Raw genomic sequence first — 16,585 nt, 5'->3', positions numbered from 1 at the left:
CCTATCTGCCCGTTGGTCAGGTATGTACGTATGCATTTATCTCAGGAAATGCCCGTGGATTCTTACTTCAAAATTGTCCCAGCTTTGGCCAGTGGGAGCCCTTTCAGGCTGGCTCATCTGTTCTTTTGTTATGTCCCCATTATTATCGGAGCTCTTCCTCATTTTCTGGCATAATACCAGACCTACCTTGTACTTTCCACACCCCAGTCTTGGAATCCACCGTTTTCCCAAGGAGCCCTGGCCCTTTCAGTGGGACATGACATTCAGGAGCCAAGATCTGGGCATCTCTCCAGTTTCTGCCTTCAGATATACTGCCTTCCTAAAGCTACACCCAGCTTAGCCTCCTCCTCTCCCATTACAATGAAGTCTCTGAGAAAAGAGAAAAAAATGACAATTCTCCTTTCTACTCAAGGATTCCACCCTCCTGGCACCACCTACCTTATGAGATAACTACTGTTATTTGTTTCCTGTGTGCCTCTCTGGTGTTTCTTAGTGCACATCCAAGTAGATACAAATACTGATTCTCATGTTCCCCATGATATATTCAGAAGATTTGATACTCATTATTTTGCTGCCCTCCCCTTTGCCCCTTGCCCCTTAATATATCTCGGGATCTTTTCATATTACTATATGTAGACCATTTTATTCTTTTTTTTCCCTTCAAATAATTGAGGTGAAATTTGAAAAAACATAAAATTAGACATTTAAAATCCACACTTCAGTAGTACTTAATGCATCTTGCAACCACTTCATTTACTTGAAATATCTAGAATAGGTACACCCACAGGGCCAGAAAGCAAATGGGAGATTCCCAGATATTAGAGGCTGGGGAGGAATAGGGACTGACCATTTAATGGGTGATATGTATGGGTTTTCTTTTGGGGTGATGTTTTGGAACTGGATAGATTTTTCCTCATTCTTTTTTATTGTTACTATTTTTCAATTATGGTAAAACACACATAACAAAATTTACCATTTTAGCCATTTTGAGTGGTGCACTAGGAAGACACACAGTTATACAACCATCACCACTGTCCATTTCCAGAATTCTTTTCATCGTGCAAAGCTGAGACTCTGTCCCCATGAAACATTAATGCCCCACCCCTTCCCTCAGCCCCTGGTAGATGGTGGGAGCCATCTGCTTTCTGTCTCTATGGCCTTGACTCCTCTTGGGACCTCAGATGAATGGTGTTGGTCCTTTTGAGAATGGCTTTTGCACTGAGCATAATGTTTTCAAGGTTCATCCATGTTATAGCAGGTGTTGGAATGTCCTTTTTTTTTTTAAAGATTTTATTTATTTATTTGACAGACAGAGATCACAAGTAGTCAGAGATGCAGGCAGAGAGAGAGGAAGGGAAGCAGGCTCCCTGCTGAGCAGAGAGCCTGATGCGGGACTCATCCCAGGACACTGGAATCATGCCCTGAGCTGAAGGCAGAGGCTTTAACCCACTGAGCCACCCAGGTGCCCTGGAATGTCCTTCTTTAAGGCTGAATAATAGTCCATTACCTGTTCATCTCTTTGTGGGCACATACCTTTTGGCTATCATGGATAATGTTGTTAGGAACATGGATGGGTAAATCTATCTCTCTTTGATCCCTGTTTTTAATTCCCTTGGGTAGATACCCAGAAGAGGAATCGCTGGGTCATATCGTAATCCTATTTTTAGTTGTCAGGAACTGCCATCTGTTTTCTCTAGCAGCTGTATCATTTTACATTTCTGCCAGTAACGCCATAAAATTTCCAGTTTCCCTATAACCTTGCCAACACTGTCTTCTGTTTTTGTTGTTTGTTTTGTGGTTTTGTTTTGTTTTACAGTAACCCTCTGAACGTGGTGGAAGCAAGCACCTTTGTATTTATTCAGACCAGGAGTTGGGCTTTTCGTAAATAGACAGATAATGCAGGTTTTCATCTCTGCAGATCAGAGGCTCTCCTTGTGACCTCTTACCGCTGCCAGAGAAGTGCAAAAGCACAAGAGGGCATGACTGGGTTCTAGTAAACATTTGTGTTTTGGGACTTTGGCATGTGAATTTCATCCCATCCCCACAGGCTAAGCAATATTATTCTTCCTTTAATTTTTGTCAACCATTTAAAAACATAAAATCCATTCTTGGCATGAGGGTCATGCTAAAACAATTGGCTGCTCAGTCTCTCAGTGAACCGCACAGTGCCCGGCACTCAGTAAGTGATGGTGGAATGAATGATAGTAGATGATAGTGAATAATGGAGTGCCTTGCGAACCTGGGCTCTCGATCCTAAATCCCAGTCTCTGTCTGTGTCCCCAGGGTCCCCCTCAGGACCTGTCTGTCCATCTCTGGTGAGTAGAACTACGTTTCTTATTTTCAACTTGAGGCCCACTGGGGTCCCAGGTTGAGCATGAGAACCATGCTCCAACCCCTTGGTTACTCATTTTTTGAACTCTGGGTATTGACCGCCCAGGTGCCCAGGGCTGCTGAAGAGCGAGCTAGCAAAAGAGGGTCCCTGACTCTGGGAGATTAGGGTCTCACTGGAAGGAAAATGATGGTGGGGATGGGAATAGCAGCTCCTCCCTCCTGCTTTTGAATATCTCTTGCAGGTAGAACAGTGAGGGTTAGAGGTTTACAGTGTTGCTTCTGTAGCCCACTGAACTGGGTGCAAATGCTGAGCCCCACATTTCCCAGCTGTGTGACCTTGGGCTAGTAATTCAACCTCTCTGGGTTTTAGCTCTCCTTTCTGGAAAATAGATTGATACCAACATCTACTTTATAGGGTTTCTATAAGGCTTTAATGAGCTATTACCTGTACAGTTCTTAGTCCTGTGCCTGGCACACAGTAAGCCCTTTATTATCTAAGATTAGATTAGATCTGTTACTATTGTGGTCATCTCATTATGACTACATTTCATCCATTCTAAATGCACATTTTTTTTTCACGTTTGAAACACTCTGACATTGGAATGGCTCTTACAGTCAATGGAAGATCAGTCTTCTGCCCAATATTATGGGTAGGAGTTTTTATTTCATAATGGCCCGTGAAAGAACAGTGCCCTTTACAGTTGCTGGCATCCTAGATGATGTCACATGGGACTGTTTCTATGAGCACTGTGTCAGCACTTTTACGAGCACTTCAAATTCTCATAATAACCATTTGCTTTTCTTCCTGCCTTTTGGCAAAGAAGGAGGAAACCAGGGCTTAGAGAGGGGAAGTGATTTGTTCAGTGTCACACAGTGAGGAAGTGATGAGACAGGATGGAACCCATCTTCCCCCATTCCAGAGCCAGAACTTGCTGCCCCTCAAGAGTCATATTAACACAAGGGGCATAATAACGCTCACATTTCCTGAGCTCTGACTGTGTACCAGGTGCACTGGCTGCATTACTGCCAGTGGTCAGAAATGCCGCTCTGGGAGGAAAAATGCTGCTTTGGGGTGGGGGCAGTTTTAGCTTCCTCTTTTCAGAAAAGGAAATTAGGGCTCTGAGTGGCAAAATCAGTTCCTGAGGTCACAGAGCAACCAAGGGGCAGAATCAGGATTCAGACCCTATCTCTGTCCTCTCCTGCTGGGATGAGGTCATCACGCCTGGAGCTGGGTCACTCATTTCCGGTGCAAGATTTGAGGGGGTGTCAAAAACAGGGATTGAGCTCCATAATATTTCAACGTGGCATTTCATATAATCAAAAGCAAGGCAAACGGGGGCGCCTGGCTGGCTCGGTCGCGAAGCGTGCAACTCGGGGTGGGGAGTTTAAACCTCTCATTGGGTAGAGAGCTTACTTAAAAAAAAAAAAAAGCAAGGCAAAAAAAAATCCATGATAAGCAAAATATCAAAATTATAAATAAAGATGGGATCTGACAGGGCTGGGGGTAGAAAGAGGTGACACAGTGAACCCGCAAGTCCAGAGTGAGGTCTTGTCTTTATTTAAAGCCTTAACATTTTGTTCCCCATGGGGTTTTTGCATTATTAAAAAAAAAATTTTTAAATTTACTCATTTGAAAGAGACACAGAGACAGAGGCAGAGCATAAGTAAGGGGAGAGGCAGAGGGAGAGGGAGAAGCAGACTCCCCGCCCAGCTGGAGGCTTAACCCACTGAGCCACCCAGGCACCCCGACTTTGCATTAATTTTTAAAACTGAGTTGAAATCCACATAACATACAATTAACCATTTAAAGTGGCATTTATATTCATATTTACATTTCTGTTACATATGTCCATGTATGTATCATACATAGTTTTATTTTACCTCAAATTAATAGATACAATTTATGTTGTATATTTACATTTGCAGCTAAGTGCATTCATGTGCACCTTTACATATCGTCTATAATTACTTATGATCTATAATCGGTGCATATAGGTTAACTATTTACATTTATAATTTAATACATTCAATATTCATATTCACATCATCCATAATTGTATATTCTCTGTAATTAGCATATATTATTTATGTTATGTATCTATGTCTACAACATAAATGTATTTATATCCAGTGGCATTTGGTACATTCCCAGGGTTGTTTGGCCATCACCACTATAAGTCCAGAACATTCCATCCCCCCAAAGGAAAGCCCACCCCCGTTAGTGGTCACTCTAGCCCCCCAGCCCCTTGCACCCACCTCTGACCCCTCTGACCTCCTCCCGTCCATGGAGGAGCCTGTTCTGGGCGTGTGACACACATGGAACCACACCCCATGTGGCCTTCTCTGTCTGGTTCCCTCCCTGAGCGTCGTGGGCTCAGAGTCCCACGTCGTGGGCTCAGAGTCCTACGTCGTGGGCTCAGAGTCAGGGGCAACACGTGTGGGCACCTCACTCCCTTGATGGCCCCTTTGGATTTTTATCAGAGGGATAGTGTTGGCTCCCTCTTCACTGTTTGTACCTGGGGCTCGTGTCTCACTCTCCTCACCCAGTTTCTGTCCTGGTGGCCACAGAGAGGGGTGAACAGTGGGCACTCAGAAAATGTCCATCCAAGCATTGCCAAATTCCAGATTAAAGGTAAAACCCCCTGCTTTTCTACACTCACACTCTCAATCAAATGTGTGGGTTTTCCCCTCCACCCAAACAATTTGATAATTCTTCCCTCTCAGCTTGGGTGTCCTACAGTTCAGTCCACTTCTGACACTACCCACCTGGAGATGGCATCAGACCCCACAGGTTAGGGGTTGGTTCAGACCAGACTGTCTGCACATCAGGTGCCAATCTCAAGTCCAGCCTTCCAGGACTTCTCACTGACCTGCTGCAAAGTGTAGGCTCCCACAACCCCCTCCCTGGCTGGCACAAACTCCTAGAACTCAGGAAATCCATTTACTTAGATAAACAGTTTATTATAAAAGGGCATATCAGGGCACGAGAATTCCTGTCCCCTTCAAGGTCCTTCTAGCAGGACTAAGAATCCAATTGATACAAGACAGACCAATAAGGAGAAAAATCAAATTTAAGAATCAAATTGACATGAGACAGATGAATGGGAGAAAAATAAAATTTAATTTTGTAGGTACAGGGGATCCACACAGACATTGAAACCCAAAGACAGTCAGGCAAAAGGAGACATACATGTCATTCTGAACTAAGGAGAAGGGGGCAAGGGTGTGGGACGTCAAAGGGAGGGAATGGACTTCACAGGAAGATGAAGAAGATTAAATGTCTGGTACACAAATGTTTGCTGGGCCACTGGGGAGCCGTGGGACACAGAGGATTTGATCGAACGGGCCTCGCTAAGTTCCTCTCTGTCTGCCACACCTTCTTTGTAGCCTCATGTAGGTATCTGGGGTGACAGCTGCTCTCCTCCCAGAGTGGGTCCTTTGTCTGAATTCTTTTTAGTTATTTGTTGGGGAGGTAGAGTTTTTCCTGAATCTGCTGGGTTTTGATTGCTTTTAAAATTTTTTAGATTATATTTTTTTATTTGTTAGAGATACAAAGAGAGAAAGAGAGAGAGAGCACCAGCAGGGGGAGCAGCAGGCAGAGGGAGAAGCAGGCTTCCCGCTGAGCAAGGAGCCCAATATGGGACTCAATTCCAGGACCCCGGAATCATGACCTGAGCCGAAGGCAGACACTTTACTGATGGGGGCCACCTAGGCATCCAGGGTTTTTACTGCTTTTTAACTCAAAACGGTCTTCATGCTAAATTGGCCCATTTTGGAGCAACCTGCTCTGGGACTGTCACCCACTTAAACAAGATGGGACTGGGAGGGAGACAAACCATAAGTGACTCTTAATCTCACAAAACAAACTGAGGGTTGATGGGGGGAGGGGGGTTGGGAGAGGGGGGTGGGGTTATCGACATTGGGGAGGGTATGTGCTATGGTGAGTGCTGTGAAGTGTGTAAACCTGGTGATTCACAGACCTGTACCCCTGGGGATAAAAATATATGTTTATAAAAAATAAAATTAAAAAAAAATCACAGGCATGGGGGCAGTGTGGACCTCTCTCTTTGGTATATGTCCACAGGTACGCCGGCCCTATGGAGCGCGCAGGGGCAGAAAGTATTCTCACCAACCGCTCGGATGGGACGTTCTTGGTGCGGCAGAGGGTGAAGGACACAGCAGAATTTGCCATCAGCATTAAGTAACTAATTCCTCCTTCCCTGACCCCCTATGACCCGGGTGCTGCAGGAGCCTGGGAAGAAGGGAATGTACAGTTATGACAACCATCCGTTACTGAGCCCCGCAGTGTCCTGGGTGGTTGCATCCATCTTACTCCTTTTCCTTGACTGACAGCCCATGAGAAAGAGCTGTGCCTCCCAGACAGGCTCCAAAAGGCGTTTAGCACATTTGAGCAAGAGGAAGAATTGCCAGGTGGACCAGTGCTAGCTGACCCCTTTGTCCATGCCTGTCTGTGGTGTGCAGCATCTCACTCATGGTGACTCGTTCCCTGGTTGGTTTTGTTATTTTGTCTTGTGATGTCCAGTGGGGATTTCCCGGTGGGAATCTTGTGCTGCTTGGGTCTCCAGAGATTTTGAATTTTTTTCTGTTGATCACCAACAGGTTAGTTTTTTTTTTCCAGGTTAAACATTTTAGGCTAATTCCTTAGTTTCCCAGACTGTGCAGGTAGTTTAAGTTCAAACTCCAAACCTACACGAGGGCTGGCGTGAGGTTCTGAATTTCAAGGGCGACATTTCCATTTGGGGTCTGAGACAGACAAGCTTTCTTATGGTCCCCCTATGCGTTGGGTGGGTTTTCTAGAAGATGTAGTATTCGCTGGTCCAGGCTTATGGGGTGTGGGTGGGTCTCAGTGCTAACCTCCACCCGCCCTGGACCTCGCCCAGTACCTCATCCCATGTTTCTATGGGATCATCAAGGCATAAGCTACTTAGTTAGCAAGATCAGCAAACCCCATAGGGTAGCAGTTCACTCAGCAAGCTCAGTTTTAATTTCAACCTCATTTTTGGCCTCTGGGGATTTCCCTTTACTTTTTTGAGAGCTCAGCGCTTTTTTTCCCCTCATCATTTCTAGTTTTCTGTGGTCAGATTTTTTTTTTGGGTGGGGGGCGGTTATCTAGTTTTCTGTGTTGACAGAAGTGAATATCGCTTCCATGTCTTCACTAGTCTGTGGCCCGCCATGTTGGTGGAAATGAGTCTCTTTTTCCATCCTGCAGATTCTAGGTCCTCCGACTTGGGGGAAGCACAGATCTCATCCTCTCTATTCTAGACCATGGCTTTCTTTGCAAGATCTTTGTGACTTCTCAACAACTCTGTGAGTCAGGGAAGGAGATTCGTATAGACAGGGGAAGAAATGAAGACTCCTCCCAGGGAAGGGATCCTGCTGGGGAAGCAGGAGGCATTTTCTTCAGTCTTTGGGTTTCAGTGGTTGTTCCCTCTTTGAAGTTGTCAAGATTGTTTCTTCCGTGGTTGGGGCTGTGTAGCCTGGGGGGCACTGAACCTGAGCGTGGGATGAGCTTGGGTCCCCAGCCTCAGGGCCCTGTGACCCCCTGTTCCTCTCTCTCACTGCTTCCAGGTATAACGTTGAGGTCAAGCATATTAAAATCATGACAGCAGAAGGACTGTACAGGATTACGGAGAAGAAGGCTTTCCGGGGACTTACGGTAAGGGCCAATCTACCCCAACCTCAGCCTCCTAGAATCTAGGAGGAGAATCTAGCCCTCCCTGAAGCTCGGGACCCCATTTATTGCACAATCTTTTTTGTCCTCCAAACTTGATTCCGAAAAATCTTCCCCTCATTTTTTTATGTCTGAAAAATTTCCAAAAAGTTATTAGAATGGTGAAATGAACATCTGTGAATCCTTCACTTAACTAATAGTTCTTATTCTGCTTCTTTTGCTCCCTGTCAATCCCTCCCCCCTGCACATTTATTTAGCCCTATATAAGAATAAGTTGCAAGCATCTACACTCTTCACCCAAAAACACTCTAGCATGAATATCTGGAGAGCCAATACATTCTTGTACCTCACTACAGTATCATTATTACTCAGAAAGCTGAGCATTGAGGCAAAATTCTTATGTAATATACAGTCTATTTTCCAAACTCCTGATTGTCCCAAGTATCCCTTTTATAGCTCTTTGTCATTCAGAATATAATCAAGAATCACACATTGCATTTAGTTTTTATCTTCTTAGTCTCCTTTCATTTGTAGTACTTTGCCAGTCTTTTAAAATCCTTCTTTCTCTCTCTCCCTCTGTCTTTCATGATACTGGCATTTTTGGAGTCAAAACTCTAAACCATGAGACATTTTGTTTTGTCTTAGCTGCTATGCTCTACTGCCCCCCCCCTCCCAAGGCACTGTATTCCGGATCTGTCCTTTTCCAGATGTAAGACCCTGGACAAGTAATTTATCTTCTCTGGGACTTGGTTTCTCCATTTATAAAATGGGAGAATCATGAATGTATTCATCTTTCATGATTATTAGGAGATTTTGATGATGTGTGATTGTACACTGGCCAGCACACAGTAGGTACTCGGGAAACAGAATTTGTTAATATTAGAATAATTAATTGTAAAAATAAGTCTCTTGGCACCTATAGTAGGGGCTGATTTTGGTGAGCTGGTTATCAAGCAAGTTGATTATTTGGTAAATTTATTATGAAGTGATCTGTTTATTAAGAGAACTGGCTTTAGGTAGTGTGATCTCCTCCCCTTAGAATGGTCCTGGTTGCCCAGGAAGGGAATGAGCTTCCTGTCATGGGGAACAGTCAAGGAGTCACTTACCAGGGGTGCCAGAGGAATAGCATCAGTCCCGCTGTCCTTCCAGGAGCTGGTGGAGTTTTATCAGCAGAATTCCCTAAAGGACTGCTTCAAGTCACTGGACACCACACTGCAGTTCCCCTTCAAGGAGCCTGAGAAGAGAGCCATCAGCAGACCACCAGGTAGATGTCTCGGGCTGGGGGCCTGTGCCCCAGCAACTTCCTACTGTAGAGGGCAAGTTTGGGGATGCCATGGACATTCCAGTGGGCATACAGAGGTCATGTCTGGTAAACAGTGGGAGCTTCTTCTCATACTAGTCTGTCCCTTTGCTCTTGAGTGGTTTCCATGTTCATTTGCTTGGGTGGGAGGTGAGACAGAGGTTACTTTTGTATTTGGGAAGATGAGGATACTAGGTACCAGAAGGGTCCTCACCTGCACCTTTTAAGCCTGTATTTTTATATCAATCTCAAGGATTAATTAGTATCTATAACATTCTCTCACAAAAAGGCAAGACCTTTAGTGCACTCTTCTCTTTTCCATTGCATCTCTCCCCCATAGTTTCATGGACATTATCTGGAATATTGGATACAGTTTTCTATGAATTAAAATAAATATGACATGTTTTAGGAATTATTTCTTAACAACTGCATTTAACTTCTCAAATATAGTATCAAGAATTATTCAGACTCCATCTATATTTCTTGTTTTCCATATTTTCCTTTAATTTTTTAAATTCCTTTTTCTGATTCAAATGTCATTTTGCTAGGGAGCATCCTGAAGTATGTTTTTCAGAAAAGTCACATGGGTGGTATAGTTTCTGGATTCTCATATCCAAAAATTTTTTAAAGAGAGATTTAAAAATTAATTATTATTAAAACATTACATTTTTGAAAAAGCAACACCAGCATAACATCAGGACTCCAGTCCTCATCAGAGAATCCTCATCACCCAATGGGGTAAATGTTTGTGTCTGTCCACACATTACTTATTTGCCCTGGTGTATTTATGGATCTTAGCATACTTGGAGAAATACTACAAATTATTTTTCCATTCTACAATGTTGCTTAATATTTTACTATGAAAAGTTATCTGTGTCTTTTCCCACTTATATATCTTTCTTTTATTCCCTTTCTTTTTTGACCTTTGGTCCTCTCCAGGATAATTAACATTAACCACCTCGAATGAATTTCTCCATATCTTCCCTTTATTCCTTTCACTATAAATATATAGAAACCATTTATAAAAATTCACAAATGGCATTATTTTCTAAACCTGGATACTGGTTGGGCTAGAAGGATGATGCAGAAGTACAGTTGTGTCCCCTCAGATCACAGGGCACCCAATACTCTTCATGAAGAAGTATTGAGGGACCCTTTGTCCTGTGTTACTCTCCCGAGAGCATTGCCTTCCTCCAGCTGTCCCTAGGTGGTGGGCAGGTGTCTGCTCCAGGCCCTTTACCCACCTCTGCTCTCCCCTACATAGCAGGGAGCACCAAGTATTTTGGTACAGCCAAAGCACGCTATGACTTCTGTGCTCGGGACCGATCAGAGCTATCCCTCAAGGAGGGTGACATCATCAAGATCCTTAACAAGAAGGGACAACAAGGCTGGTGGCGAGGGGAGGTCTATGGCCGGGTAAGTTGGAGCAAAGCTTGGCAGCCTGGGGAAAGGGTGTGGAGTGACCTATTTGTCCTATAGCCTGGAATTGTGGAATAGAGCAGGTGGGGAGTGGCCCCATAGGTCTTCCCTGCTCAGAGGGGAGGAAAGGAGATAGAGATTTCATTCATTTCCATAACTTGCATTTATTTACTGAGCACCTACTATGTGCTGGGCATTCTCCTGGGTGCAGAGGATACAAAAATGAGTGTGGTACAGTCACTGTCCTTGTGAAACTCAGAGTCTAATGCAGATGATAAACATGTAACCAAGCAGGTACAATACTAAGTGGTCGGGATTGAGATGGGGAATCATGGGGAAGGGTAGGAGCACGATAGGAGGACTTCTGAGAACCTAAGGTGATCACTGAGGGGTGAGTAGTTAACCAGGCAAGAAGGTCATAGAGAGGGTGGAAGAAAGTATTCTAGGCAGAGACACCAGCATGTGCAAAGGCCCTGGGGTGAGAGAGTGATTAGCGTGTTGGGGGGACGCAAAGGGAGGGATTTTTGTCTGTCTTGTTCACGGCAGTGTCAACAGTGATTGGCACATTAATAGGTCCTCAATAAATATTGAATGCATGAAGAGACATATAACTGGAAATGACCACTTTGCCTTTTGTGCTTTTTTGCCTGCCTGCATTTGGACTGTTAGGAGGGACCACATGGTTCCTCAAAAAATTTTCTACTTGGTTCTTATTTTTGTCTTATGAAGACAGAGAGTCTTTATTTTATCAATGAATGAGTTCCTAGTCTCTAGAATACTGCCTCACTTGTAATGGTTTCTCAAAAATATTTGCTGAATGAAGGTAAGGACACTGGTCAGGAGCTTACATTCTATTGGGAGAAACATATGTGAAAAAACAGTCCAGATAATTGCTTAGATGAAGAGTTTTGTTAAGAATTGTGAGGGTAAGTTCAGTGTGCTGTGGAAGACAGTTGGGTTTCTCAACTGTTTCTCAACAGTTGAATTCTCAGCTATAATGAACTCGTCCATCCATCCATCCATCCATCCATCCATCCATCCTCTTAAGAAGTATTTATTAAGCATCTCCCATGTGCCAGGAACTTTTCTAGACTCTTGGGAATCTAATGGATAAAACAGACATCAATCCTTGCCCTTGAGGAGCTCATGTTGTAGTTGGGGCGGGGACAGACAACAAGCCCATAAATAAGTAACATATAATCAGTAAGATACTGACAAGTGCTACAGAGAAAAATAAAGCAGGGATAAGGAGTGTTGGGGTGGGTGGGGTTTGCAATTTTAAACAGGGTGGTCAGGAAGGTCTCACTAATAAGGTGACATGTGATAGAGAATTCTGGAAGGTATGGGGGGGTTGTATTAGCCATGTGTACCTCTGGGAGATGTCCTTTCTGGGGTAGAAGTTGTGGCAGGTGCAAAGATGGCAGGTGCAAAGGCCCTGAGGTGTGAGGGAACCTTCCTGTTGAGGAACAGTGGGGAATGTGCAGAGGCTACCCTGACCACTTCCTCTTCTCTTTCCAGGTTGGCTGGTTCCCCTCCAACTACGTGGAGGAGGATTATTCTGAATACTGCTGAGCTTTGGCACACTGGCGGAGAGATGAGAAAGTCCAGGCTCTGAGCCCAGGATGAGCAGGCAGCAGGGCCAGGGGGGCTGTGACAGGTCCCAGCGGCCCGAGAATCCAGGATGGACTGTGGAGGGTCAGTGTCCAGCTGGCAGGGCTCCTGGGATGATGCCATGCCATGGTTAATTTATAACACACTGGTTTTCTCTTGGGGCCCCTCAAGAAGGTGGAGCTCAAGGCAACAGCTTTTAATAAAATGATGAAAGGAATGACTGCTGTCATTCAGGAAGACCTGGACGGGAAAGGGTGGGAGAGGACATGGGGGCACAGATGAAAGCCCTCTTCCCAATCTTCACCTTCCAGCTTTATCATCTTGCTTTGCCATTTAAGATAAGACCCCAAGAAGGAAATGGGACCCCCACAAGACAGGAAAGAATTTTACACTCACAGATTCCAGATCACAAAAATGTAACTTTCCTATGTTTTTTCTGTGCTAGAACTTAGCTACCCTCCAATTCTACTAAGAGGTAGAGACTTCACCTTAGTTTCCCCCAAGATCAGGTTTAAATCCCAAGGACTTTGGCATTGGGGTATTGGGGAGATAGCTGGTACTTGGTGGTACCACACTATCACACTATCACTCTGCCACCTGCAGAGACTTCATGGTTTCTACTTCACCTCTGGTTCCTCTGTGTCTTCCACATCCTTCTTGGCACATGCAAGACATCTGGCTGTTTGTCCTGAAATGCTGAATGGAACAACTCTACCTCTTGGTTTACCTGAAACAGTCCTGGCTGTTATACCCTGGTATAGTTACTAATCATGATCCTTTTCATTCTCCAAAGTGTTCTGGTGGGTGATAAATTATATGGTCACTGTCTTAGGTTGGGTTTCTCTAGAAGCAGAGCCTGAGACAAGGATTTGGATGTGCAAAGTTAATCTGGAAGGTGATCCCAAGAAGTAGCCAGAAGGGGAGGGGGAAGGGAGAAGGGGAGAGGAAGGAGCCAGTAAAGGGAGCACTGATGAGCAGGTGGCAACTGCAGGCAACAGGGGCTCATTCTTGTTGGGAACCCCTGGAAATCCACCTAGAACATTCCTTGCAGTTGAAGTCCAAGGGAGCTGCGGTATGTGTTCACCAACGTCCATCAGTCATTACTCGAGAATTGCTTGTATCTAGTGGCTGGAGAACCACAGGCATTTCTGAAACAGTTGACCTGTTGGATACTGTCAGTGGGTGCCTGGGGGTGCTGACAGGTTCTGCTGCATTATCCCTAAGTACAGAGGAACTGCACGTGTACCCCTTTGCACTCATCCCTACCCAATGGATGTTGCCCTATGCAGGGTGTGGGGAGCCTCTGCAGAGCTTGCTATATCCTAGGGTCCCTAGGACTCCAGGAAACCTTTTTCTCATATCACCCTGAAGTCATGGGGTGTGAGGATAGGACACAGGGATGTTTCTCTGGACCCCTCTCTTTGCCTCCACCTTTGGAGAACCATTACCTATCTCATTGTAGGAAAATTTGCTTCAGTCTGATCAATTCTCTTCTACATACATGACTAGATTTTTTTCTTTTTACTTAATAGATTTAATTTTTTTAAAAAATGTGGCCCAGTATACACAGTATAAGACGCACCATCCTCACCAGTTTCACATGACTAGACCAATAAGTAGTGTGACGTATATGGGTTGTGCAACAAGTCTTCAGAATTTTTCATCTTGCAAAACAGACACCCTGTCCCCATTAAGCAACAGCTCCCCATCCTCTCCTCCCTCCAGCCCCTGGCACCCAGTATGGGCATATTTTTATTGGGAATTCTTTGGGGCTTAGATTTTGAGGCTCAAAAGCCAATATGCAAAATCTCTAGAAAGGTGTTTTTTTTTTTTTTTTTTTTTTGAAGTTCAAAAGCCAAAAAGCTGTTCCTTAGGTAACTCTCCTGCAGGTTGTAGAAATAACCCATTGGAGGCAGAAAGATGATAGCCAGGTCTAGGGAAGGGCCATGTTACTTTGGGGGAAAAGAGTTAGTAATTCTCAATACTACCCCCCCCACACACACACTAATAGCAGAGGCAGCCCCATGTCAAGCCTGTGCCATGGTAACACTGTCCAACGCCATCTCACAACCAGCATCATGGGCAGAAGATCATCATGGCCACAGCTCTGGGAAGATCCTAAGGTCAGCTTTGCTCCTGTAAGATTAGATGTAACATTCTGGGAAAGTGACATCACCTCTCTGAACTAGAGAAATATGAGAAATTCCCCACCCGAGGGTGCAGAGTTGTCTGGGAACTAAGTGCAAAGCCACCCTCTTAACCATCACTCTAGTGGCTGGCGAGAACCTCGTGGTTCTGTCCTCAACCCAAGGACGCCAGTACCCAGACAGCACCTGCACACACCAGGCCAGGCGCACAACCTGGACTCCCATATTTCCCATCTTTGAAGCTGCAGGGGAGTGTTGGAGTCACAGAGGTCAGAGATTACAAGGGGCCTCTGCCCTCCCCCAGGACTCCCCCCTGAGTCATGCCATGAATTTACTGAAGGCCTAAGGAGGCTACCCGGCTGTCTAATTCAATGGTGCTGCTGAGGCGGAGGTCATGGACTTGTTCTTGAAGGTCCTGAGCATCACCGTCTTCCAGCCCCCAGCTGAACTTGGACCCCAGCCATGTCTTGGGCTCTCACCCCAGACTTGGGCGTCTTTAGGGTGCAAGCTGTCATCAGTCACCTTAGGCTAAGTGTCGCTGCTGCCACATGCCTCTCTTCAATCTCAGGGTCATACAAACTCCTTCCTGGATTAGCTTCAGCTGTGCTGAAGAAGTTTCTGGAAGGAGAAGACACTGCAGGAGTAGCACTGTTTGAAACATGCCAGGTTCATGGCAGAACCAAAGGAGAGATGACAGGACAGCTCTGTGACTCTCAAAGTTTCTTCCAGAGAATGGCACACCACTTCCTCTTGCATTTTGGTGGCTAAAGCAGGATGAATGGCTAAGAGTAACATCAACAGGGCAGGAATGTTTAATCGTCAAACAGAGAGAGCTGTGACTACTTGGAACAAAGCCAGAGTCAACAGGAGAGAACGTGGTATCATTCAACGCTGATTCATTCACTCGTGTTTGCGATAAGCACTTGATAATATCAGCTGTTACGGGATGACCTGCATCCCCTCCAAATTCATGGGTTGGAGTCCTAATCAGGACCACAGAATGTGACTGCATTTGGAGATCGAATCTTTATAGTGGTGATTAAATTAAAATAAGGTATGGGGGGGCCCTAATCTGATGTGACTGGTGTCCTTACAAGTATGGGGATATTCACAGATCATCTGTGAACCAAGGAGAGCAGCCTCAGGAAGAACCAACCCAACCGACATTTGGTCTTGGACTTCTGGCCTCTGTGAGACAGTAAGTGTTGTGTAAGTTGCCCGGTGTGTGGCAGCCTGAGCAAACTCGTCCACGGGCCTCGTGCTGTGTGAACCAATCAACTAGGTGATCATGACCTGCAACAATGAGCTTCAGGTTGAGGGAAGCAAGGGGCTATGGGGAAAGAGACATACCTAACCAGGATTGGGTTGGGATGATCAGGGAGGGCTTCTTGGAGGAGGAAACATCAGGTGGTACCTACCTGATCAATGAGCTAGAGTATTTAAGAAACATGCAGGGACATTTTTTTTTTTAGGGGGAGGTGGAAGTGAGGGTGTACTTTTTGGGTTCTGGGAACTGCAAGGAGTTTCCTTTTCTTAGAAAGGGTGGGAGATCTTTTATCCATTTTGAGTTTATCTTTGTGTATGGTGTAAGAGAATGGTCGAGTTTCATTCTTCTACATATAGCTACCCAGTTTTCCCAGCACCATTTATTGAAGAGACTGTCTTTTTTCCACTGTATATTTTTTCCTGTTTTGTCGAAGATTAACTGACCATAGAGTTGAGGGTCCATATCTGGGCTCTCTACTTTGTTCCACTCGTCTATGTGTCTGTTTTTATGCCAGTACCATGCTGTCTTGGTGATCACAGCTTTGTAGTAAAGCTTGAAATCAGGTAACATGATGCCCCCAGTTTTATTTTTGTTTTTCAACATTTCCTTAGCGATTCGGGGTCTCTTCTGGTTCTATACAAATTTTTGGATTATTTGCTCCAGCTCTTTGAAGAATACCGGTGGAATTTTGACGTGAGACAGGAATCCATCAGAATCCTAGAGGAGAACATAGGCAGTAATCTCTTCGATATCAGCCATAGCAAATTCTTTCAAGATATGTCTCCAAAGGCAAAGGAAACAAAAGCCAAAATAAACTT

General features: G+C 44.8%; 1 protein-coding gene across 2 annotated transcripts in view; it reads left to right on the top strand.

Annotated features, from left to right (window-relative positions):
- Positions 1–12,570, top strand: part of VAV1 (vav guanine nucleotide exchange factor 1) — a 48,706-nt gene extending 36,136 nt beyond the window's left edge. Inside the window, exons 22-27 of one of the 2 annotated variants that reach the window (XM_047705385.1) lie at positions 2,284–2,315; positions 6,416–6,532; positions 7,921–8,008; positions 9,173–9,287; positions 10,591–10,739; positions 12,261–12,570. In XM_047705385.1, coding sequence (XP_047561341.1) covers positions 2,284–2,315; positions 6,416–6,532; positions 7,921–8,008; positions 9,173–9,287; positions 10,591–10,739; positions 12,261–12,314 — 555 coding nt within the window. In that variant the 3' untranslated portion in view covers positions 12,315–12,570. Of the gene's footprint in view, positions 1–2,283; positions 2,316–6,415; positions 6,533–7,920; positions 8,009–9,172; positions 9,288–10,587; positions 10,740–12,260 lie in introns of both variants that reach the window. The other variant, XM_047705376.1, reaches the window with a different exon arrangement.
- The last annotated feature ends 4,015 nt before the right edge of the window (positions 12,571–16,585 follow it).

Source organism: Lutra lutra, chromosome 1, assembly GCF_902655055.1.
Source record: "Lutra lutra chromosome 1, mLutLut1.2, whole genome shotgun sequence".
In the NCBI taxonomy this organism is placed as follows: domain Eukaryota; kingdom Metazoa; phylum Chordata; class Mammalia; order Carnivora; family Mustelidae; genus Lutra; species Lutra lutra.
This window is presented reverse-complemented; position numbering and strand designations above follow the sequence as displayed.